At 45.0% G+C, this 27,001-nt stretch overlaps 1 protein-coding gene across 2 annotated transcripts in view; it reads right to left on the reverse strand.

Annotated features, from left to right (window-relative positions):
* Positions 1–27,001, reverse strand: part of PPP1R13B (protein phosphatase 1 regulatory subunit 13B) — a 73,908-nt gene that overhangs the window by 20,090 nt on the left and 26,817 nt on the right. For both annotated transcript variants that reach the window (XM_018066083.1, XM_018066084.1), the window contains exons 2-4: positions 20,475–20,622; positions 15,551–15,670; positions 11,196–11,272 (exon numbers count right to left, since the gene is read on the reverse strand). In XM_018066083.1, coding sequence (XP_017921572.1) covers positions 11,196–11,272; positions 15,551–15,670; positions 20,475–20,622 — 345 coding nt within the window. The remainder of the gene's footprint in view (positions 1–11,195; positions 11,273–15,550; positions 15,671–20,474; positions 20,623–27,001) is intronic.

The raw sequence follows: 27,001 nt of genomic DNA on the forward strand, positions 1-27,001 counted from the left end.
CCGCAGGAGTGGCAACTGATGGGATCTGAAAGCATGTCCCCATTCCGTTCACGACGGTGCATTTTTTTGTGCTCATCATGAACCTTCAGTTCAGTCCAGTCCCTCAGTCGTGTCCAACTCTTTGCGACCCCACAAATTGCAGCACGCCAGGCCTCCCTGTCCATCACCAAATCCCGGAGTTCAGACTCACGTCCATCGAGTCAGTGATGCCATCCAGCCATCTCATCCACTGTCGTCCCCTTCTCCTCCTGCCCCCAATCCCTCCCAGCATCAGTGTCTTTTCCAATGAGTCAACTCTTCGCATGAGGTGGCCAAAGTACTGGAGTTTCAGCTTCAGCATCAGTCCTTCCAATGAATATTCAGGACTGATTTCCTTCAGAATAGACTGGTTGGATCTCCTTGCAGTCTCCAAGGGACTCTCAAGAGTCTTCTCCAACACCACAGTTCAAAAGCATCAATTCTTCGGCACTCAGCCTTCTTCACAGTCCAACTCTCACATCCATACATGACCACGGGAAAAACCATAGCCTTGACTAGACGGACTTTTGCTGGCAAAGTAATGTCTCTGCTTTTGAATATGCTGTCTAGGTCGGTCATAACTTTCCTTCCAAGGAGTAAGCGTTTTTTAATTTCATGGCTGCAATCACCACCTGCAGTGATTTTCGAGCCCCCAAAAAATGAAGTCTGACACTGTTTCCACTGTTTCCTCATCTATTTCCCATGAAGTGATGAGACCAGATGCCATGATCTTCATTTCCTGAATGTTGAGCTTTAAGCCAACTTTTTCACTCTCCTCTTTCACTTTCATCAAGAGGCTCTTTAGTTTCTCTTCATTTTCTGCCATAAGGGTGGTGTCATCTGCATATCTGAGGTTCTCGATATTTCTCCCGGCAGTCTTGATTCCAGCTTGTGCTTCTTCCAGCCCAGTGTTTCTCATGATGTACTCTGCATATAAGTTAAATAAGCAGGCTGACAATATACAGCCTTGACGTACTCCTTTCCCAATTTGTACCCAGTCTGTTGTTCCATGTCCAGTTCTAACTGTTGCTTCCTGACCTGTATATAGGTTTCTCAAGAGGCAGGTCAGGTGGTCTGGTATTCCCATCTTTCAGAATTTTCCACAGTTTATTGTGATCCACACAGTCAAAGGCTTTGGCATAGTCAACAAAGCAGAAATATATGTTTTTCTGGAACTCTCCTGCTTTTTCGATGATCCAGTGGATGTTGGCAATTTGATCTCTGGTTCCTCTGCCTTTTCTAAAACCAGCTTGAACATCAGGAAGTTCACGGTTCACGTATTGGTGAAGCCTGGCTTGGAGAATTTTGAGCATTACTTTACTGGCATGTGAGATGAGTGCAATTGTGTGGTAGTTTGAGCATTCTTTGGCATTGCCTTTCTTTGGGATTGGAATGAAAACAGACCTTTTCCAGTCCTGTGGCCACTGCTGAGTTTTCCAAATTTGCTGGCATACAGAGTGCAGCACTTTCACAGCATCATCTTTCAGGATTTGAAATAGCTCAACTGGGATTCCATCACCTCCACTAGCTTTGTTCATAGTGATGCTTTCTAAGGCCCATTTGACTTTACATTCCAGGATGTCTGGCTCTAGGTGAGTGAGCACACCATCGTGATTATCCGGGTCATGAAGATCCTTTCTGTACAGTTCTTCTGTCATGAACCTTGCTCTAATGTGATTACTTTCCACTTATCAACTCATTTAAGCCTTAAAATAACACTATCAGGCAGAGATAATTACAGCTCCATTCTACAGATGAGAAAAGTTCAAATAATGTGCCCCAGGTCAGTTGCATGGACAGAGAAGGATGCAGAGGGTTTGTTCCTGACCATCGCCTACCGCACCCCCTTCTAGACTGGACGTGTGACATGCACTGTATCACACATCTTCACAACAAACCTGTGCAGGCAGATGAGCCCACACTGCAGAGGAATCCCAGGGGGAAGGCAGAGGGATATGGCTAAGGACACAGAGCTGGCAGAGGGCCAGAGCTCCGATTCCAGCCTCGCCTGTCTTCCTCCAGCCTTCTCCAGCCCCGTGGCCCAGCCATGCAGGTGCACAGGCCCTCCCTGGAGCTCCACGGTCCATCTCTGGGCTCCTGTGTACTCTGGGCCTCTTGTAACTTTCCCCAAGGGTTACCAAGCCCTGGTCCTCCGACTCCTGTCCTCCCCAAATCCATCATGTGGTGGTCAGCCCATTCTGGGCTGTTTGTTAGAAAGTGGAGTCAGGGTTTAACTAACTGGAGCTCCCATTCTGTTTATCTGAAGTCCTGAGAAAGTAATGTGGAGCAAGTGCCTTTTCTAAACCAGATTCTGTAAACTGCCAAATTACAGAAACTTCATTTGAGATTTGTTCATTCTATAAAAATGCCCCAACTGTCACAATGCACTCAAATTTCTGCTTTAATATTAATAAAGTGTTCTAATTTCCATCTACTGAGATGTTTGCAATCACCACAACAAGGAGTTTCTAAGCCACGGATTTACTTCGGTGCGCTGGGTCCTGGTCGCTGCGAGCCTCCTCTAGCCCGGCGAGCGGGGCCACCGTTAGCTGCGACACGCGGGCTTCTCCTGGTGGAGCACAGGCTGCAGGTGTGCGGGCCGCAGTAGCTGCGACTCGCGAGTTCAGTTTGTCCCGTGGCCTGTGGAAGCTCCCCAACCAGGGACTGACCCACGTCCCCTGCATTGGCAGGTGGATTCTTAATCAGGGAAGGTCAACAAAAGGTATTTTTGAAACTTTCAGAAACATATTCTCGATTAGAGAAAAATGAAGTTCCCGTAACAAATCTTTCAATTTACATTAATTTCATAATTTTACAACTTGAAGAAAAAAACCAAAAACTTAGCTCTTTGGTCTCACCTCCTCACCAAGGGCTTAAAATAACAATGAAAAGATGGAGGAGAAACTGAACGGTTGCGTATTCTGATATTTACACTGTGAACAAGACAGAGCTCTTTGTATGTGTTATGTGTGTCTCTAATTATAAAACTAAGATATATTCTATTGACGTAAGTAATTGAGATATTATATCTTAGGTATATACTAATATATATTGTACTTTAATAGAAATTTTCCCTGGTGGCTCAGATGGTAAAGCATCTGCCTACAGTGTGGGAGACCCAGGTTCAATCCCTGGGTCAGGAACATCCTCTGGAAAAGGAAATGGCAACCCACTCCAGTTCTCTTGCCTGGAAAATTCCATGGACGGAGGAGCCTGGGAGGCTACAGTCCATGGGGTCACAGAGTCGGACACGACTGAGCCACTTCACTTTCAAAACATCTGTATGTCACATGGGCTAGCCCAACACAAAGCTCTTAATCTGAAGTTGAATAGAAATTTTATTGATGTAGATATTACAGACAGAAACCTGTATAAATCTGTGTTCAGCTCAGTGAATTATTTCAAAGTGAACACACCTGTGTAACTTAATTTTATTTTAAATGGGTTATAAAAACACAAGCCACCATCAACTTGTAAGTCAACAGGCAGGCGACATTTTATACTTTAGTAGAGATTCCCTAATTTGTTCAATGTGAAAATTTAGCAGAAGCATCTTTTCAGGGCTTTTTTTAAAAAGAAAACAAAAACCTCTGATGCAAATTTGATCCTTTTATGACAGGCCTAACAGCATGTATTCTCTCCATGTAAACTAAACCCCACAGGAATAATTTTAAATTCTCCATATGAACTCAATTTATTCAGACAAACCTATGACCTAATTCCTCACTTATTTCTTTCCATTGCATCTAATAAGAAGAAATCAAATCCTGCTCCCTTGGGCACTTTGAGGTCCCTCATTATGGTAGTTATCTGATGAGTTCAACTCCAGGTTACAGAGAGGACAAGTCACTTCCACGACCAGTAAAATGAGTGGGAAAGTTCTCTGGGGACAGCTTGGCAGGCCCGTGGAAAGGACGCAGCTCCCCAGCCTTGACGTGGTGGAGGGGTCAGGGGAACCGGAGTTATTTCTTTGTTTGAGCATTATACATGTTTGAAGTCATGGTGAGTCACTTACCCTTGATATGCCAGATAGAATCCCATACACTGTGAGTAATAAAAAAGTAAAATGCAGTTGCTCCCTGGTTCCAACAAGCGAGCCTCTCTTCTGCCGAATGAGGTAAGACTCTCACATGGGAAGAAACTAGGTTACCCATCAAGTTCAACCATGAGGAATGGCACCTGCGCTCAGTCCTCTATCCTGATATTCTCGCTGGGGAATGAAACGAGCACTCTCCCAGCGCAGCGGTGCGGGCTCACATGTCACCGTGCAAAGCGCACTGTGCGGCCGGCTCCATCCTGCAAAGCCTGCGAGCAGCTCAGAAAAGCAGGACCACAGTCGGCTACCCTGGCCCACCGAGACCTGCAGGTCTGAGAGCACAAAGCGCCTCTTAAAGCCTCCTACCCCAAAGCGATGAAGCCAAATGAGAAGCCGAGCCCTCTTTACATTACTGTTCCTGACTTGACAGAAATTCCGCGTAAAAATATTATCTCATGGGCTTGAAAACAGATCCTCCAGCCCAGTCAAGCTCTGGATGACTGTGATCCTGGCCAACACCTTGACTGCAGTGTCGCAAGAGACCCTGAATCCAAGTCACCTAGCCAAGCCCTGACTTCCTGACCCCTAGAAACTTCGTAGATACTATAATGTGTTGTTTAAATATATATATATACATAAAATTTCACAACACTGTTAATAAAAATCCCATGATTTTCTAATTTTTTTTCTTAATGTTCCTAAATTTAAGATCAGCAACTTTAAAAAACTGATAAGTATATATTCCAGTCCATTTCTGATACAAAACTTCAACAACATACGTAATGGTAGTAAGTTAACGAAATGAAATGGCAGGCTAGTACATCAAACGCACAGAGGAAGGGTTCGCATTTACTTTACCTGAGGCGTACTTCGCAGGTCAGAAGCACACCGCCTGAGGCGTGCTGCTGCACGAGCCGGCCACTGCGCGTCACAGTCTAACCGCCACCCCAGTCAACCCCGTGCTTCCATCATCCCAGAGAGCGCCCCACTGAGCTTCCCAGTCAATTCTACCCCCCCCCCGTGGGGATGGGGGTGGGTGAGCCACGATCGCCAAGTCCTGTGTGCTCAAGAAGTTCCGTGGACAGGGTCACTTCCTTGAGTCTGGCTTCTTTCCCTTGCTGCAGCGTTCAGACGCCCATCCATGCTGTTACCTGCACCAGGAATCTGTTCCTTCCCGCTGCAAGCAGCACTCACTTGTATAAACAGTTTTATTTTCCCGCTCATCTGCTGATGAGCATTCAGGTCATTTCCACTCCTTAGCTATGAGGAATGAAGCCATCTTGAACATTCATGCACCAGTATTTATGCGGACAAATGTTCTGGCTTCTCTTGGGTAACTGATGTCAAGAAGTGAAGCTGGGGACTGAGCGTTGTGTGGTTAAGTGCTCGTTTCACTTACACAAACTGACAAACTGTTCTCCAAAGTGAAGCCTCATTTTACACTCTCCCAGCAATATACAAAGTCCTAGCTTCACCTCATCCTCGCTGACATTTGGTGTTGTCAGCGTTTATATTTTAATTATCCTCTTTTTAAAATAAAATGTTAACCTCTTGATGAAGAAAGAATCTCATATAATGGTATTTTATTTTGATAAGAATGAAAAAGGTAAGCATAAAAATGTTATTAAGCCATCAACCCCAAATGCACTATAACCAGGTTTCCAGTAACTAAGCTAGCTCAAGTCGCGAAAAGCTAGGCGTAAAGGGGGACGTATTGGCTAATGTCTCATGTGTACTAATTATATTGAATCACAACTAAGAAAGCTGACAAAATTAAGTATTCTTGACAAACAGGCTATCAGAACTGTATTTTTAACATATTAACTGCAACTCACTTGATAGTTATGGTTAAAAGCTTAGATCACAAGTCAGTTGATGACACGGTTTTAGTCCCATGTGTTTTCATCTCCTCAAGTAATTTGTTTTATACATAATTTTGAAATCGGTGCTGCAATAATTCATTTATTAAAAACATATAATAAAGTTTCTCAACACAAACCATTGTAGACAATTACACAATACACTTGTCTTCCATCTTAAGCCTCTAATTATATGTTTTTATAGACATTTAGTCTTTGAAATATTAGTAAAAAGACTTAGCTTTATATCCCACTTATTGCACTATGAAAACATTCTGCCAACATATGCTAAATGTAGTTTTCCAGTATGTGCCAAAAACTATCAAAGATCGCAAATCTGTCTATGAAAACAAAAGGATTCCTCACCGCACACAGTATCTGCTCAGTTAACGACTCCTCACTACCATGCTGCTGCTGCTGTTAAGTCGCTTCAGTCGTGTCCAACTCTGCGCGACCCCATAGATGGCAGCCCACCAGGCTCCCCCGTCCCTGGGATTCTCCAGGCCAGAACACCGGAGTGGGTTGCCATTTCCTTCTCCAATGCATGAAAGTGAAAGGTGAAAGGGAAGTCGCTCAGCCGTGTCCAACTCTTAGCAACCCCATGGACTGCAGCCTACCAGGCTCCTCCCTCCATCCACGGGATTTTCCAGGCAAGAGTACTGGAGTTGGGTGCCATCGCCGTCTCCGCCTCACGACCATAGTTCCTAGAAAATGACGCCGTTTTCCAGACAACTTTCTTTTGGTATAATGACTCGTCCAGAAACACACTAATAAGCACTGCGTTGCTGCTCAGTCGCTAAGCGGTATCCGACTCTTTGCAGAATAAGAAGCGATACTGTGACTCTAGTCTCAAGCAAGCAGTTGGTTTGGACGCAGCGCGTCCCGTGTGACTCCGCTGGGAGGGACCCCTGGGAGCTGGGCAGCTTTCCCCAGATGCCACGGCCCGCGCCGCCTCTCCCCTCGGCGGCTCCTGCGCTGCCTGCTCTGGCTGGGGCCCCCAGCCGTGACTACGCCTCATGCTGAGTCCTGCAAGTCCTCCAGGCAAACTGCTGACACTGAGGGTAGTCCTGGGACCCCCTGATGCAGGCACACACAGTAAGGATAAATGAATTTGCCTTTATACCATTAAGGCAAACCAGATCTTCAAAATTCTATTGGACAAGTGAGCTCCGAATTCTTATGGCAGTGTGTACATATAACCTGGACGTTCCCAGACTGGCAGAGCGACAGTGTCACACGAGGGTCTTCCAGGCCCACCTCACACTTACTGAATGAAAAGTTCTGCCAGTGGGGCCGGGGCCTTTATTTCTCAGACAGCTGAGTCTGTGACCCGCACTTTGGGGAGAGCAGCCGCCTCAGCAGGTGCCAGCAGGCATGGGGCGCACAGGCTCAGGCGCTGTTAGTCTAGGTCCAGGGTGCACAGCAAAAACATTTTTGGAGAAGGATATTTTTAACATCTTATTAACTTTAAAAATGCACATAAAAGTGCTTTGTAGACAATAAAGTGCTTCACAAAGGTAACATATTATTAGGCTTAAAAGGCAGATGTGGGTGCCATGAACACAATAATCTCTTAGATGTCACGCTTCCAGCACAAGAGTCACACCTCCTCACCAGCTCTCAACCTTCCTCTAATTACAAGCTCGCATATAGGATGCAAACACAGTTTTAATTTAGGTTTCAGGTTTCAGTTTTGTTGATCTTGACATGTAAACATCATCTCCATGTTAACAATAAACAACTTCATCCTGGAAAGATCAAGGACCCATTGCATCGAAACTCACCATACTGTTACTGGTCTCCATTTAAGTCCCTTCCGTTTATACACACACACAGTCCCCGCCTATTTGATAAGTAGGGGAAATCTTAGAAGACAAAGGTATCTTCAAGATTCTGTTGGACAGGTAAGCTCTGAATGCTTTGGACAGTGGGTCCATGCATTCTGGAGGTTCCCAAACCTGGCACGGCAACAGTATTATATGAGTCTTCCAGGCCCATCCCAGCCTTACTGAATCAGAAGTTCTACCTATGGGGCCTGGGCCTTTATTCCTTCAGACTTTCTGAAGCACATAGGCCTGCCAGAACCCCACAGAGGCTTCAGACTCAGAGCACCAGCAAGTCAGAAGGCAGGAACAGGAAGAGGATTTGTGGAGTGATCTTTAGCGATTGGAGGGTAAGGAAGGAGAATCCTTAATCCTGACAGGAGGAGGAGTTTTCCCTGAGTGGCGCTCAAAAGAAGGAAATATAATCTAGTACACCCCTTGGCCCTACAGTGGTTACCATTTGAAAAATCTAAAACACCATTACATGCTTTTCAACTTTATAACTAGTGTATAAACAAAGTATTCAGTTCAGTTCAGTTGCTCAGTCATGTCCAACTCTTTGCCACCCCATGAACCACAGCATGCCAGGCCTCCCTGTCCATCACCAACTCCCAGAGTCCACCCAAACCCATGTCCATCGAGTTGGTGATGCCATCCAACCATCTCATCCTCTGTCATCCCCTTCTCCTCCTGCCCTCAATCTTTCCCAGCATCAGGGTCTTTTCAAATGAGTCAGCTCTTCTCATGAGGTGGCCAAAGTTTTGGAGTTTCAGCTTCAACATCAGTCCTTCCAATGAACACCCAGGACTGATCTCCTTTAGGATGGATTGGTTGGATCTCCTTGCAGTCCAAGGGATTCTCAAGAGTCTTCTCCAACACCACAGTTCAAAAGCATCAATTCTTCGGCGCTCAGCTTTCTTCACGGTTCAACTCTCACATCCATACATGACCACTGGAAAAACCATAGCCTTGACTAGACGAACCTTTGTTGGCAAAGTAATGTCTCTGCTTTTTAATATGCTATCTAGGTTGGTCATAATTTCCTTCCAAGGAACAAGCATCTTTTAATTTCATGGCTGCAATCACCATCTGCAGTGATTTTGGAGCCCAGAAAAATAAAGTCAGCCACTGTTTCCCCATCTATTTCCCATGAAATGATGGGACCTGATGCCATGATCTTCGTTTCCTGAATGTTGAGCTTTAAGCCAACTTTTTCACTCTCCTCTTTCACTCATCAAGAGGCTCTTTAGTTCTTCACTTACTGCCATAAGGGTGGTGTCATCTACGTATCTGAGGTTATTGATATTTCTCCCAGCAATCTTGATTCCACCTGTGCTTCATCCAGCCCAGCGTTTCTCATGATGTACTCTGCATATAAGTTAAATAAGCAGGGTGACAATATACAGCCTTGATGTACTCCTTTCCCAATTTGTACCCAGTCTGTTGTTCCATGTCCAGTTCTAACTGTTGCTTGCTGACCTGCATGTAGGTTTATCAAGAGGCAGGTCAGGTAGTCTGGTATTCCCACCTCTTTCAGAATTTTCCACAGTTTATTGTCATCCACACAGTCAAAGGCTTTGGCATAAACAAAGTATAAAAGTCTTCAATTATACTCAGATAAAAGTACACAAATATTATCAGCACTGACAACACAGAAGCACAGCTGAAAAAGCTAGAAGGTAGGAGGGAGAGGGAGATGGAGAAAGGGGGAGGGGTGCTGACAGCTTCGTCTTACGAGAAGGGAGGTCCAGAGACATGGTTTCAAGGTGATTGTACAAAGAAACTGAGATATAAGTGTATCATTTAAAGCCACAAAGGTAGTTGACAAAAGCCAATAACATGAAGCTGGGAAGTAGAGGGGCAGAGTGACTTGCTCAAACCCAGCTAGCCAGAAAGCTCTGAAGCCAGCGTCTGGAGATGGGCCCTCCGCACTCCAGGCCCGTGTCTCTCACCCGTGTGTGGCTGTGCCAAGCAGTGTGCTAGGCAGTAACCTGCCGAAGCTACACATCCAGTGAGGGCAGAGCCAGAAAAAGAACTATTCTTCAGCCTGAAAACTATTTGGAGAAGTTGCTACGAGAGTTTCCAGAAAAGATCATGATGAAATCTCTCCCCTTCTTTGTTCTCCTCTCATTCACTCACTGTCATTCATGCATTTCTGCTCTTCCAACACAGATTTCTTCAAAGAATCCATCTGCTTGGACAAACTTCTTCCCCTATAACCGATGTTAGGCCTTTTCTCCAACTCTACACCAGATGACAAAGGAAGTCCTCTCCCCTGGAGACACCTATGATGACTTCAGCCCAGCAGCCCTCTTGTCTTTTAAAACCTGACGGAAGGCTCAAGACATCAACACTGAAGACACAAAGCAAGTCTGCACGCCCGCCTCTCAGTCTGGAGATGAGCCCATCTGCCTCCAGGGGACTGAGGCCCGCGGCTGCGGTTCCAGGACCAGCCATGGCAGCAGCACGTAAAGGGCACTGGAGGGCACTGCTCTGCTGGAGCCCACCCAGTGCACGGGCACCGTGAGGACGATGAGACCATGGCCGCTCAGGCTGCCGCGTCACACCTTCACAGAAATGAGTGAAATACTCGACAAGGATGGCAACTTCCCCTGTGAAAATACACAGGGAAACCCAAGGAAATGGGGCTGAGGCCACAGCGGGGCGCTCTCACACACACAGCTCTAGACACCAGTGCAGATCCCAACCCAACAAACAGGAAGAGGCGTACCGTGTGTCCCCAGAGGAGGAAACTCCACCACTCACGGCCACCGGCAGAAGGAAGACCCACCTCCCCCTCGCGGCAACAATGCAGCGAAGGAAAGGCCACCAAACTTCAAACTCCCAGTTTCCTCCAAAAGGCTTCTTGTTGATAACAGCCCCTCCCAACCTCCCCTTCTCCTCTATAAAAGTGTTTCCTCTTGTTGCAGAGTACTTGCATGTGGCTGTCCATAGCTGCATGTCCTGAATTACAGTTCTTTGCTGTTCCCAAATAAACTTGTTTCGCTGGTAAATAACTGGTAGTTTTACTGTTTTAGGTTAGTACTAGTCAAAAATAATTCTTTAAAAATAGATCATACAGCTTCTCTGGCGGTCCAGCGGTTAAGAATCTGCCTTGCAACGCAGGGGACACCGCTTCCATCCCCGGTCCAAGAAGAGTCCACAAGCCGTGCAACAGCTCAGCGCCGTGAGCCACGACTCTTGAGCCCTGGTTCTAGAGTCCACGTGCCCCAACTACTGGCGCCTGCGTGCCCCAGAGCCCGCGCTCTGCAACGAGAAGAGCCACCTCCACACCGGAATGAGAGTGCAGCCCCGACGACTGCAAGCAGAGAGAGGCTGCGCACAGCAGTGAAGACTCAGCACAGTCGAAATGAATATTAACAGTTAAATCATAACCAAAATGCATCAGTACCTATAAAAAGCAAGTAAACTTGTTCAATAAAATTCACCATCACTTACCCCATTTTCAGTGCGTTTTTCTCCAGGTACATTTGTTACATTTCTCTGAGTTCTTTGCTCCTGGGTCTGACGGCCACCTAGAGAAATGAGAGTGCCAGGCTTACTAAAAGATGTCCTGCTGCTGCTGCTGCTGCTGCTGCTGCTGCTAAGTCGCTTCAGGCATGTCCAACCCTGTGTCCGACCCCAGAGACGGCAGCCCACCAGGCTCCCCCGTCCCTGGGATTCTCCAGGCAAGAACACTGGAGTGGGTTGCCATTTCCCCCTCCAATGCATGAAAGTGAAAAGTGAATGTGAAGTCGCTCAGTCGTGTCCGACTCTTCGCGACCCCATGGACTGTAGCCCACCAGGCTTCTCCGCTGTGGGATTTTCTAGGCAAGAGTACTGGAGTGGGGTGCTATTGCCTTCTCCAATATCCTAGAAAAAAATACTTCATAATTTCTTCACTTATTCAAATATTTATTGAGCACAAGTACAAAATACTAGGCTGGACAGCTCAAAAATTAGTACAGTTGAAAAAATGTTTTATAATTAACCTGTATACATAAAGTTGTTTAAATGAATTTTTTTTCTATATTCTATTTCAGAATATTGAAACTGATTTATATCAAAAAGTTTCTAACACTTAAAAATGGTCAAGATGGTAAATTTCATGTTACGTGCATTTTATATATATTATCTATTTTTATAAAAAATTAAAGCTCTTATTATTTTAGGAGAGACTAAAATAATGACCTATATGGGAAAATAATCTATAAAAAGAATGGATATATGTATATATATAACTAATTCACCTTACTGTAAATCTGAAACTACCACAGCATTGTAAATCAACTATACTTCGATAAAAATTTTAAGAGAGACAAAAATAGAACTTATAATATCCAGTAATTCAAAACCTGATGCATAAAACTGATCTTCACTACTAGGGTTAAAACTGAGATGGGATACTATCTTCTGAATTCTCCTTTGTTCTATAAAAAAATACATATTTTTTTTAATTTTTAAGGGTTTCAAATTTAAACTGGCAAAATTCTCCTGTCGTCATTTTATTAAACCAAGTGTGCGGCACGGTCTTGCGGCAGGTGAGTCTCGAGTCACGTAAGTGGCTGCGCTGCGCTGGATGCCTGCTCCTACTCCGCTCGTCGCTCACCTGACGCCGTTTTGAGAATTTTCACACCCCAGAGCCTGCTTCATTACTAAGAAAACATGGCTTCAAAGGGTCATTAACCTGATGTTAAAATAAAGAGAAAAGAATAACATGTTTTCTTCTATTTCTTTCCTGCTACTTTTAAAGTTTTGAAGAAACATTATATTATGGAAAATACTGCCTCACCTTGAGCCATACATTCTCAGAGAGTGCTATCACCCCCAAGGAAGCAAAGACTGGCTCTCAGGAGATTAAAAAACCTTATTCTTTTCATGCACAAAGCAAAGCTGCCGAGTCCATGAACAGACACACAGTGCATCTGATGGGGAAGACAGGCAAGTAAGAATGCAGTGTCCCATCAGGGCCCTTGGGGAGGCCACTAATGGAAACGAGGGTAAATGGACAGGAATGGCAGAGCGTGCAACCAGACACAGTCACACGATACACAAAAGGCGCTTCACAGAAGCTACTTTCTGTTAGCAGAAATTACATACACACACATTCTGGAGTATGGTATCTACCAGTTTACAGGAAAAATTAAATTCTTTACTAAAAGCAATAGTACTTTTATGAAATAAGGTGCTCGGGTTAATTTAATATTCTATAATTGCTGCTTCTTCCAAACAATAAACAATCAAATTAGAATACCATAAAACACAGAGAAATTATATTAAGTGTCACTTAATCTTTGATGGTGAAGAAGAAACGTGATGATTTTGCACTCCAAAGTCAGAAAACAGTGAGAGCTGACCTTTAGTGAGCGCCGCACCAGGACACCTCATTAACTGCCACCACAGCACTGCGAACCACACACACAGGGAAACGGAGGCACAGGGATGTGAAGTCAGGCGCCCAGGGCCCACACTGAGCAAGCAGCAGGACTGGGCTCCCAACTCCATTCCGTCAGTTCCGCACTCTAGCTACCGCTCTGCACATGACCTGCGTCGACTCCTTCACACACCAAGCTCCTGTTCCCCCTAGGGTAAAGGTGACGGGAGAAACGTCCTCCACGCTCCCCTTTCGCTTCCACAGAGAGATTCCCGACTCTGAAGTGCGGGATGTCCTCTACGTCTGCCAACGCTGTCATCAAACATCCCAACTTTGCTGGCGTGACAGGTGGCCACAGTCCCTCGCTGGGCTGCCCGCATTGCTTTCTTCAGGAGCTCACGGGTGGCGCCTTCCCATATCCCCCCCACACACCCCCCCACATACGTTTCTTCTTCGCTATGAACTGCACGTTTGTATATTCTGCCCATTAAAAAAAAACTGGTTTTAAAAAACCTCACAAATAGGGGCTTCTCTGGCAGTCCAGTGGTTAAGACTCCTTGCTGCCAAAGCCGAGGACCTAGGATCGATCCCCGGTCAGGGAGCTAAGAGCCCGCGTGCTCCATGGCACGGCCAAAAACAAAACAAACAAAAAGAAACATACAGGGACAATCTGCAATAAAATAATCTTCTTTTGACAAAAAGATGTCCTTCCAATTTTTTTGTTTTAATAGCAGAAGTAATCCACAATCACTGTTAAACAACAAGGATTTTTTCTTAACTGTACAGTGTATATGCTTTCCAAAAAAAATGATTCCCTTATTTAAATTTTAATTAAAAAATGAGTAATTTACGGGAGATTGGTATTAGCATGTGCACACGCCTGCATATAAAACAGAAAACTAACAAGAACCTACCGTGTAGCATAGGGTGCTCTACTCAGTGGTCTCTAACGGCCTATACGAGAAAAGCACCTTCAAAAAGCGGATGTGTGTGTATGCACAACTGATTCACTCTGCTGTAAAGCTGAAACTAACAATAACATTGTAGTTCAACTATACTCCAATCAAGTTTTCAAAACAAGTAGTATATTCCCATTGTTCAAAATTCAAAAGGAACAAGAAGGTATGCTTGACCCGTTTTCCCTCTCTCCTTTCCCCGAGGCTTGCTATGTGACCAGTTTCCTACTGATGGTTCCAAAGATACCGCTCACACACACACCAGCCGACGCAGAACACGCCACTACGCTTTCATCTGCTACACAGAAGGCAGCACGTGTGTACACTTGCTTACTCAGGGGGCAAGTGTAGGAGGTGGCTCGAGGCAGGGCACGACGCAGACGCACTCCGGTCTCTTCAGCCGACACCCCTGGAGGCGCTGGCGGCTGCTCCCACCAGCAGTGCCCGTGGGCAACACTGCGGATGCGTCATCCCGTACCTGTGCAGACTCAGCTATGGGAAAATTCTCAAAAGTGAAGCTGCCGGGTAAAAGGTTTCATGCTTTCGTACGTGTAATAGATATTGCTAAACTGCTTCTACAGAAGCCGCCAACAGTGTGGAAGACTGCCTGTTTCTCAGCGTCCTTGCCAACGCTTACTGAACGTCCTAATCTTTGCCGGCATGATGGGTGCAGTGGGCGTCTCCGTGCTCGCCCTGCGTGCCTTTCCTAGGGGTGTGGCTGGGCACCTGGCCACGCAGACTTCCACGTCTGCATACTCTGCCCATTCCATTTCACTGGCTCTATCACTTCATATAAAGGCAACTAACCCTTTGCAATATGAGCTATAAACGCTATTCCCCAGTTTATAATGTGTCTTTTGACTTTGCTTTAGGGTGGTTACTGCCATGCAGGTTGTTGTTGTTGTTTAAATAACTGTCTTTTCTACTATGGTTCAGCGTCACACTGAAGTCTTACATATACATACATACATATATATACATATATCAGTTTGTTCCTGCACCACAAGGCTTTCAGGGTCTCAGCTCCCTGCCCAGGGAGTGGACCTGGGCCATGGCAGTGAAAGCCTGGAGCCCTAACCACTAGGCCACCAGGGCACTCCCCACTTAGGTGGTGGCTCTTGCTCTTTCTTTCTCTCTCTTCAAATGCACACATAGGCATTTCTCAGAATTTTTATGATGCTTTCATGGTTTCATTCATTCTTAAAATCCAGAGATTTCAACCATGTGATATTTATCAAGAGCAGTCCCTTCTGGCAGCAGGTCCACGCACGTATTTCACGCATTATGTGACTGACTCAGGATCCTGAGGAGGCAAGGGCTGGGAGCCCGAAAGCGTGAATCATAAACAGCAGTAACAGGGGTAAAACCCCTTGAGACACCGACTCTCCCTCTCACCACTTGCAAGTGAACAGGGGAACAATTTAACATCTATTCCTATTTTCCTTAACGTAACTTTCACGGCAAAAATTAAAGCACTTATCTACCTTGCTCACTGCTCTCTGTTGGGGAATCTTCATGTCGAAGGAAAAATTTCACTTCTTCCCTTCGTGGCCCCCACTTCTGAAGATGTTCATACATCATATAATCAAAGGGTATGGGACGCTCTAGGGAAAAACAAACAGAAAAATTCTTACTTTTCCCAGAGACAAACAAAATGAATCCTACCAAAAGTAAAAAATGAGTAAAAATAAACTTAAATAAACATACACACATATATACATTAGAATTCAAGGATATTAAGAGCACTAAATTTTAACTTTAATGAAATAAAAGCAAGACTATAAACACAAAGAAGTAATCATAAAAGCAATTTTGCAACATTAAATAGGGAACATTGGAAAAAATGTCCTTTATTATATTCATCATGAAGCAGTGTACCTCCCACTCTTTCAAAGGAACACATTAACAAACTGCCCAAATTTTAGTATTCACTAAAATGTTACAGGTGGCAATCAGATGCACAAAGGCTTGATACTCACTTCCTGGCAATGCAGCTAGCCCACACAAACACTTGCAAGAGAATGTTCACACCAGCCAAAAAGTGGAAACAAACCAAATCTCCATTAACCGATGAAAGGATAAATGAAACGCTGCGTATCATACAATGGGTAATTTCAGCCAAAGAGAGGAATTAAGTATTGATGAGTGCTACAACAGGGATGAATCAAGCAAGCTGAGTGAAAAAAAGCCAGATCAGAGTCACAAACTCTATGATCCAATTTATATGAGGTACCTAGAGGAGTCAAACACACAGAGCCAGACAGTAATACAGTGGCTGCCAGGGGCTGGGGTGGGAGAAACGGGAGGCAGCGAGTCCAGAGACGGCTGCACAACACTGAGAACGTCCTAAAACCCACGAAGTTGTACCCCACGATGGGGATGTCTATGCCACGTGAATTTTATCTCAATGTGAAGGGAAAGAAAGGAAACCTTGAAATGCTCCCACCGCTGCTTGTGCTTGAGAGTGAGGACGGATACTGGCAGGTCCCGAGGCTGGTGCAAGACGCCTGCCCTGGGAGGAGCAGGACAGAACTCAACCCACTTCTCCTCCTCTCAACGCAGGAGCAGGGCTGGTAAGACACCCCTGCTCAGGCCAAGTCAGGAGAAAGAACTGCGCGTGTGGGAGCCTCATCACACACACAAGATGTGATTTAATTTTCAGCCTGAGAGAAGGGCCAGACTTCCACAAGGAAGAAAACCCCGCCATTCGCAGAAACACAATGCACACTACGCCGCTGCCGTTTCATCTTCCTACATGTGTAGGCAAGCCCTGTCTTATTCAACAGACCTCAAGGGCAAGGACGTAAACCGTCTCATCTCGGTTAACCAACTCAGAACGGAGCATCTGTACAGCAAGAAGCAAGCACAAATTGAACACTAAAGAAGTATTCAATATTACCATTCCACATTTTGTGGGGTTTGTTTTTTTTTTATTGAAGGATAATTGCTTTACAGAATTTTGTTGTTTTCTGTCAAACCGTAACATGATTTACTTTTTCAAAATAACAATTTTTGTGTTATAAAAAATTTTTTTAAAAACATGTATATGCTAATGCTATAGCTGTGGGATTTAAGATTAATCATGTCCATCAGTTTAACATAAAATTTTATCTTAGGCCATATTTTTATTAGTATTGCTTTGACTTACAAATTTGTTTCACATTAATTAAAATCAACTTATAATCTTCACTTGGGCTTCCCTTGTGGCTCAGCTGGTAAAGAATCTGCCTGCAGTGCGGGAGACCTGGGTTCAATCCCTGGGTTGGGAAGATCCCCTGGGGAAGGGAAAGGCTACCCACTCCAGTAGTCTGGCCTGGAGAATTCCATGGACTGTATAATCCATGGGGTCCCAAAGAGTTGGATACAACTGAGTGACTTTCACATAATCTTCACTTAAATCTGAGCATAACTTTATAAATATTAAATCTAATTTTCCCTTAAGGCAGTTATTAAAAAAATGTTTCCTTTACAAATAAAAAAAATTTTAAGAAAAGATTAACTTTAAGAAAAGCAAACTAAGCTTCAGTAGCTTTTTAAAATAAAGGTTAACTAAAATGTTATTTCTGTTTTAAAGTGAAAACAAAACTACCCTGCACATACCATGTAATAAATACTAACCCTCATCAACACTGTATGCAATGGAGAAATCTATAATACGACTTTCAGGCATTCTTGGAAAAGGCAACAAAAAACACCAAGTAGGAGATTTCAGAAAAAGAAAAACTGAAGGTCTTGCCTGATGTGCATTAAAGCTGACACCGTGTGTAAGGAAGGGGCCAGACGAGAGCAGGGTAGTGAGCGGGCCAAATGAACAGGCTGTTATGGGCTGGGCTGGGTCCCCTCACACAGAAACCCACATGCTGAGTCCTGAACCTAGTCCTCCATAAGAACAGGACCTTATTTGGAGACAGGATCTTTAAGGAGGTAGAAAGTAAAAACGAGGTCATTGGAGTGGGCCCTGATCCAATGTGCCTGGTGTCCCTTTAAGAAGAGATTAGGACACACACACACAGGAGGAAGGCCACGTGAGGACACGGGGAGAAGGCATGGCCATCCACACACCACGCCGAGAGGCCTCAGGAGAAACCGGCCCTGCTGACACCGTGAAGTCAGACCGATAGCCTCCAGAACTGTAAAAAGATAGGTGAATTTCTGTTATTTGAGCCACCCAGTTTGGGGTGCTTTGTTATTTGCCTGAGCAGACCAATACACAGATCCACACAGAAACGCTCTCCTCTCAACACGGGACTGACAGGGACTCCCCTGGTGGTCCAGTGGTTAAGAACTGCCTTGCAACGCAGGAGACTCGAGTTTGATCCCTGGTGGGAGAACTAAGATCCCACGTGTGGTGGAGCAACTAAGCCCTCGGGCCACAACTACTGAGCTTGCGCACTCTGGGCCACAGTGAAGATCCCGCATGCTGCAAGTGAGCCCGACGCGGCCAAATAAATATTAAAATTTTAAAAAAGCACTGACAATTATACTGGAGTATTCTATTTATGAACACTGATGAGATGAGTATACTGTGAGTAACGGATGCAGTAATTTTATGCAAAGGGTTCTCCAAAATCTGAAAATCACTTGAATCGCTCCTCCAGGGTCAAAAGACTGAGAAAGGCCGTGCTTTCTCCCTTCCTTTGGAGCTCATCCGCCACCATCTTGCCAAGACTTCGCTCTGCAGCCCCAATCTACTCAATGAGGCGTTTACTCAGGGCCTCTATGAGCGCCAGGCTGGGCACTGCATGTGTGACGGTGCACAAGTCCCCGCCTTCAGCAATTTTAGTCCAATGAGAGAGGAGGGGATGAAAGCCACTGTCCTGTTTTGATAAACACAATGACAGTACTGAAGCAAAGAGGAGAGACATGTAACACCCTCCAAGATTCGAGGAGAGTGAAGGCTCGGGGGCCAGGTGCTCGGGACTGCTCTAGGCAACAGGAGCAGCAGGCTGTGACCACCTGCTCTGTGGGGAGGCAGGCCTCATTCTCGATGAGGTAAATCCCTGGGTCATGCTTTCAGATGGCCGTGGAGCCAGGGACAGCACCAGTTCAAGACTCACGTAAGAGACTAGCATCCTCCAGCAGCTGGGACCATGGGGGCTCTCCCAAGCTACTGTATGAGGCCAACCAGGAATTAGTAGTGATAACAAGCAACAAAGACAAGAAAGCTGAGAGGCTAAAGATGATGGAGCGACCAGGCTCTAACAGTCACCCCCTAAAACCCCCATTACTTCACCCCCCTCCTGTTTGTCAGACTGACACCTGAGGACCTGGCCTCTTCCTGCTACTTTGGTGATGGACCACCATTTATCAAAGTCAAGTTTCTCTCAACGTGTCCTTAAAGTTTTTACTCCAGATTTAAAGGATAACACAGACAATATTTATAAATCATATACCTGATTAGGGACTTGTATCTAGGATACATAAAGAGCTCTTACTGGGGATGTTGTGTACAGCACGGTGACCACAGTTAACACTGCAACTGCAGGCATGAAGTTGCTGAGAGCAGACCTTGAGAGCTCTCATCACAAGAACAGATGCTCTGTGGCTGTGTGCGGCAATGGACGTGAGCTAGGCTTACCGTGGTGATCATGTCACAGCACACACAAAGATAGAAACACTACGGGGTGCATTTCAAACAGAATGTTGTACGCCAATTACACCTCAGTGAAAACCTGTTTTTAAGAAGCGTTAAGAATTCACTGATTATCCCTGAGTGTCCTTTAAACACATCCACCTGGACACCTATCTCAAACGCAACATGTCCAACTGGCTGCTCTCTTGCTCCCTGACGCGGAGTCGGGAGTGCACACCGCCCCTTCTTCCACTCGCTGCTGAAGCGGAGGCCTTGCCCATCTCAGCGACCCGCTCCCCCCACCCCCCACCACCACAATGCTGTCTGAGGGGCACACCCTGGCCATTCTCTTCTCCAGTCCTTCCCTCACACTGCTTCTCTCACCCAGCATATCTCATCCCAGCTCAATTCAACCCCTCCGTTAGAGTCTATGTTATTTTGCAGAATTTTCTGCATTCAGTAATCATATTACCTGTACTGATCTTCTCTGCCCAGCTAGTATGACAAATCCTTAAATGTAAGAGCCAGCCTTAACTCTTCTCAATAAATATTTATGAAGGGCTTACTATCAATACTTAAACATACGTCCCCTTCCTCTTAAACGTCCCTCCCAACCCACCCCTCTAGGTTGTCACAGAGCACTGGGTTGAGCTCCTTGCTATAACACATTTTTTTGAAAATAGCATTTATACTATCCTATCCCCATGTGATATAACAAGTTTTTAATTTCCCAATTCCTTATTACCTCAGATAACAAAGAACCAGGAACAAAATTCTGCATTCAACAAACATAGGATTTCATGTACTTGGTCACTGTTATAGAGCCTAATACATACCATTTCCCCTCCACACTTCAGCTAAATGGCAACTGCCTTCTCCAGGTTCTTTGCAAAATTCGACAACATCACGACATGTTGTTTCTGGTGTTATAGGAACCTCTGTTAAAATCTGTTCATTGTTGCTCAAGAACACGGTTAATATCATCTGTAAGAAAAAAGATTACATTAAAGCTACAACTTAGAGTCATTAAGCAATAGAAAGATTAACTTGCAAATTAAAAGTGATTTCCCCACCTTCCTACCACCACTCCATCTGGCCAAAATGCTTACAGGACAGGTTAGGCTCACTCTAAAGTTCATGTTGAAAAATTAACATGTAAGACAAGTCAGGAAAATGCCCAAAGAGGATTATTAGAAGGGAACCAGCACTACTGGACATTATAAAGCCTCAATACGGTAAGGCACCAGAACATCAACAGACCAGTGGCACAAACTATGGAGTCCAGAAACACAAACTGGCCAATGATGAAGGAGGCACCTCAAAACTCACAAGGGAAAAGACTGTTCAGTGAACGCTGCTTGAATAATTAATAGGCCCAACTGGAAAAAAAGGGATTTATATTGCATATTACACATAAGCAATAAGTTCCTAATCAAATATCTTAAAGTAAATCACAAAATTATAAAAATTCTAAACTAAAACTGGGTAAATTTTTTTGTAACCTTGGAGTACAGAGGCCTAACTATGACTGAAAAACCATTATAACATATATTCAAGTAATTAAATACAAGAATCTTTTACAAAGCAAAAAAGACAAACGGGGGGAAAATATCTGCAACTAGCACTACCTGTGAAAAGTCAGCCTCAGTGTCTAAAGGGAAAGTGACAGTCGCTCAGTCGTGTCCAACTCTGCGACCCCGCGGACTGCGCAGCCCATGGAACTCTCCGCGCCAGAATACCGGAGTGGGCAGCCGTCCCCTTCTCCAGAGGCTCTTCCCAACGCAGGGGTCAAACCCAGGTGCCCCACACTGCAGGCGGATTCTTTACCAGTTGGGCCACAAGGGAAGCCCTCAAGATCTAAAGGGCTCCTAAAATTTGGTACTAGAAAGACCAAAAATCCAATTTATTTTTTTCAATTGAAAAAATAATATAGCACAGTAAAAAAATGAAAGTGGTTCTTAAATGAAAGCACATTATAATTTCAAAAAATAAAAATTGTCCAGTATTATTTTTTTTTAAATCTTAAAAAAAAAACACCAAAAACCTATCACTTTGACCTAAGAACTCAAGAGGTCCTGTGAGAATGGATTTTTAAAAACATTACTCCTAAAGTAAAATTTAAACCAAAGATTTTCTTTAATCAGACAATATCATAGAATGTTTAATCTTTGATCAAAGTCAGAAACAAAATCTATATTTGTCCCCAAATTCCCTTCTCAAAATCTCGCTGTCAACTGAACGTCTTAGCATAGCTTACTGGTACAGTCTTCTCTTAGCAGTGCCCTGCATTCCCGTCTATTGAGATTCAAGCATCTTTGTGCTGGCACCCAGGTTCCATTCGACCAAAACCAGCCACAGTTATGGAGTACTCTCTGGGCCCCAGCTCCTCTCACCCCACCTGCCCCATGGCGGTCACCAGCTCCCTCTCTAAACGTGAACCAAGCGAAGTCACTTCCTGGCTTAAAACACCCAGGGGGCTCCTACCGCCTAACAGCCACCCTCCCCAAACACTTCTTCCGGTTTATAAACAGGAAACTGGCCTCTTCACGGGGCACTCAGAGGCTAGCGTCGCCATGCTCATGCGGATCTCTAGCTTTCCCCCGCCAGGGACTCTCACGGGGCCCAGGTCGCCACAGAACGGCCTTTGAGAAAGCCTGGACGGCGGGACAAGCTGCAGGCCCCTATCAAGGGGCGCGCGCCTCACCGCCTTCCTGGCCTGCCGGCCCTGGCGTCTTCGGGCGCTCCCCCGCGCTCCCCCTGCCCAGCTCTCTCGGGCCCGGCCCTCTGCCCCAGCGCCCTTCCTGTTTGCCTATCAACGCCTGTCCACCCTTCAAAACTCAGCTCAGATGCTACCGCCTTTGCAAAACCTCCCTTCACCACCTTCTCTCACCAGGGAGGCCACGTGTCCCTTCCTTTGTGATCCAGTAACCCTCCACACACATTGTTACATCACAGCGCCAGCCTGTCTACCTCCCTCCCCAGGCTCCAGGCAATTCACTTTGGAATCTTTCATTCCACTTCCTGATCAGGATCTGATGCCTGAGAGGCTCCCTGAAATCTGGTCGACTCCACGAATGACACACTAAATGCAAAGTCTCCACCACACCCCAGAGGTGGAGAAACACTATCCAAGCGCTGAGTGAGACACATCCAATCCATTCAGTAAACAAGCATTTTCATGCAGTTCTTCTGGAAATTATAAACACAGTTCTATTTTACAAGAAATAAAACAGTTCTTTCTGATCCTTGATCCAGACAAATTTTTTTTCTGTCAGGGGTCTTAAACACATAACTGGTTGGAATCTGTATAATTTGGAATAAAACAGGTAAATCCTGGATCTACTACAAACAAGTCCAGAACTTGAAGGGCCTTAATGCTATACCAGTTTCACAAGAACAATCAGAACAGATTTTTAATAAATCTGGAGTGGGAAATGGCAAACCACTGGAATATTCTTGCCAGGGAAATCCCATAGACAGAGGAGTCTGGCAGGCTACAGTCCACAGGGTCACAGAGCTGGACACAACTGAGCACGAATCCACACGTGGCAAATATCCTCCCATGTGACGTCACAGGCTATGCTTTTTAAGGTCTAACAGTAGATTTTCCCAAGCCACAGTTTATAAATCGAAATTTCAAGGCAGCGAAAAATTTTTTAAAAATTATCTTCAGCTATAACTACAGCTCACTAATGACCAGGAGAGGGTCCCGCTTCTCTCCGTTCCTCATCCCTTGCAGCCTCATCCTGCAGCCCCACACCCACTACAGGGTCCACGGCTTTTCTCCATACTCTGAGCTAGTGAAGGTTTGCATGACCATGTGCTTCGGGAAGCCGAGCCTCTGGCCAGAACCAGTCTCACGTGCTCACACCCACCACGGGCACAGGGTGGCGTCCATAAAGACACGGATTGTGCTTCTCTGTCAGAAAGCAGATTTCTTTAGGAACCTGTTGTCAGAATGAATGATGGCGTGACACTCTGGGGATGCTTTCTGAATTACCAAGACGTGTGAATAAGTTCAGCATGATGGGAGAAGCAGAGGAGAGGCAGAATGGCGAAGTTGTGAGTATGAACATTAATTCTTAAAAGTTAAGAACTCCCAGATAACTGATCCAAAAGTCACCACACATTCTTTCGGTTTTTAATTCTATTCTAAAGTCTTTACTAAAGCCTACCTTTCCTAATCTTAGCACAATCCATTTCCTCTAATCTCTATTACTCAGTCAAAGCTAACTTTATTACAGTCATGAGATTTAAAAGCTTTTGCGATAAATTAAGCTGGCATTGACCTGGATGCCATACTTCCCAAAGCATCTTCTAAAATTAGAGCTGAAAAGGCATGGGGCTGCTGCCACGATTACAGTAAGGTTTCCCCAGATTAAAAGAAATGGAAGGATGTTCAACTCAAGCAACATGTGCATCCACTTTTAAAAGTATCTTTGAAACCACAACATGTCTTACAGTTGGCAGCATGTCACACTCTAAGGGGCAGCGCTGTTTTTTTCTTTCGTAATAGTATATATAGAGATGAAATCCAATAGAGTTAAGGGTTAAGAAGACAAAGAAAACAAAGTTATTGTTTATTCTTCCTAAAAGATTAATATATTGAAAATAAAAGATCTGGTTAACCGCAGTTAGAGAGGCACACACCGATTTACACTGCATGCTGCCACACGCAGAGCGGATGCGACAGGCGCTTTGCACACCTCTTCTCACCCCGTCCCCTCTGCCCAGACAAGCCACGCTGCCAGGCTCCCCGGCCCTGTCCCTCCCCCTCCATCATCCGCAGCCGTCCACCTCCTCGAGGAGCATTTCCTGACACACTGTCTCCCCATCCTGGCCTGGTGAGAGTCAGAGCTTCCTCCTTTGCTCTCCTGTAACAGACCGTGGCTATTTCTGGCACAACATTCTTGCACTAAATTATCAATGGCTATCATGATTATATCCTCTACTAAAATAGTGTTTGTGACTCACAGGGGTGAGCTGTTGACCCCATTACTTGCTCTTAAAATTATCTAAGTGTGTCCCAAGTTGCACATATTTTTAGGTTTTAAAAACTTGTTTAAAAATCCCAAAAAGCCACAGGCTGCTGTGAGCAGCACCTGTGTTCTCAGAGCTGGTGGACTATTCTGATGAGCGGTGCCTGGTAAGTGAAAGACAGAGGCAGCCTAGCAGGCAGCCACCAGCATAACCATATCGAATCCCGCAAGAGGGCACCTAATCCTCACTCCTAAGGTCATCTGAGCTCCATAAAGAAAGCCACTAGGATCGACCACTGATGTAAGGAACCGCCTGGGGGGAGCCTGTAAGGCCTCTGTCCGCCTCACCGGCCCGTCTGAAGCGGCCTCCCTGTCTCACTGCAGCCTCTCACCACTTCGTTCTCTTCGCACTCCCCACCACCTTACACACCTGTGTAAGCTGTGTATTTATTTGTTTATCCTCTGTCTCCTGCCACTAGAACTTAAGCTCCTGAAGAGTAGGGATTTAGCTAGTTCACTGCTGTATCACTACTGCCTAGAGCAAAGCCTGGCACATAGTAGGCACTCAACCAACTCCCCCAAGTATATGAAATAATTATTTTTAAAGTAGGTGGCGTCACAAAGGGTAGGTGTCTGCCTTCTTATACTATCTTCAAAGTCTCAAACAGGAAAAAAAGATCAATACTATACCCCTCTAGTAGCTGAGTTACTCCACACTAGAAGGAGGAAAAGAACCTTTTAAAAATCCTAGTGTAAAAGTCAGAAGCCTGTACACACATATGTGATATTTGGCAGATTCCACTCAAACCCAGACATCACAGACACCCCTGGGTAAAGCCTTCCCGCTTTCCACAGGTGGCACCACAGGGTGCCAGGGTGCGAGCTCCACCTCTCCCCCCACACACACGCCTGCAAATCTGGGGGAAAAGAATTAACTCCAAAGAAGAATGAACAGTTTAGTAAGATCATATTAAGTTCAATTCCCATGACTAGAACTTGCATTATTTTGGCAAAGAACTAGAACTAGCCTTTGAACAATAATGAAAAATTTTTTCTAAATAAGTGAGAAACATTTAACACTCTTGAGAGGACAGATACATTTAAATATTTGAGTTGCATCTACTTATAAGAAGAAATTAATACAGCTACTGCTGCTGCTAAGTCGCCTCAGTCGTGTCCGACTCTGTGCGACCCCACAGACCAGGCTCCCCTGTCCCTGGGATTCTCCAGGCAAGAACACTGGAGTGGGTTGCCATTTCCCCCTCCAATGCATGAGTGTGAAAGTGAAGTCGCTCAGTCGTGTCCAACTCTTCGCGACCCCATGGACTGCAGCCCACCAGGCTCCTCTGTCCATGGGATTTTCCAGACAAGAGTACTGGAGTGGGGTGCCACTGCCTTCTCCATAATACAGTTAAGTGACCTTTAAATTAGATCCTCAAAAACCGTATCAATTATGTTTAGTTCAAGTCACTGTTTTTATTTGCTTTAATAATTTAGTGTTTTTTAAATATATATTCCATCATATGAAAACTTCCTCTCAATAGCTTGAACTGGTGAAATCTGGTTATACACTATTCCTGGGAACACAAAATATACATCTCAGCTTCCCTTCATCTAACTTATTCAGTTCCTCCAGTATTTAAAAGCATATACATTTGGGGGGAACCTGTCTAAAACCTTGTAGAAATGCAAAACTCATGAACCTTCTCATAAAGACTAGGTATGCCGTAAGTCCACAGCATGTGTGGGGGTGAAGCAGCTGAGCAAATCTACTCTCCAAAACTTAAAGAATCCCTGAATAGGAAAAGGGCAGTACCAACCCCTGACACCCCTACTCATCGATGTTGGGAATCACTGCCCAGAATGTCCGCTGCTTTACTGACTCTGTTCATGGAACATTATGGAAACAGAAGAGACACTGATTTTCAACCACAGGTTGTGACCTACTAACATGCTGTATAATCAGTGCCCTCGGGGCCAGTTTTGTTTTTAATGGAGCAGAACAATATAAAACAGTATTATAATACACTGCAAATCAACTATACTTCAGTATAAAATAAAAACTTAACCCCCACCCCCCCGCCCACACACAAATTATTAAGAAAATGAAAAGACCAGCCTGGGAGAAAATATTTATAAAACACATAACTGATAAAGAATTGTATCCTAAATATACACAACTGAAAACTCAGTAATAAGAAAACAAAGAACCCAATCAAAAAGTGGATAAAAGATCTACACACCTCATCAAAGAAAGCACCGCCCACCTAACAGACTGTCCAAACTCCAGAACACTGCCGATGCCAGGTGGTGGGGAAGAAGCCGAGCACCGCCGCACAGCCATTCTGGAAGACAGCCTCACAGCTTCTTCCAAAACGAAACGT

The sequence above is a fragment of the Capra hircus genome, chromosome 21 (genome assembly GCF_001704415.2).
Source record: "Capra hircus breed San Clemente chromosome 21, ASM170441v1, whole genome shotgun sequence".
NCBI classification, from domain to species: domain Eukaryota; kingdom Metazoa; phylum Chordata; class Mammalia; order Artiodactyla; family Bovidae; genus Capra; species Capra hircus.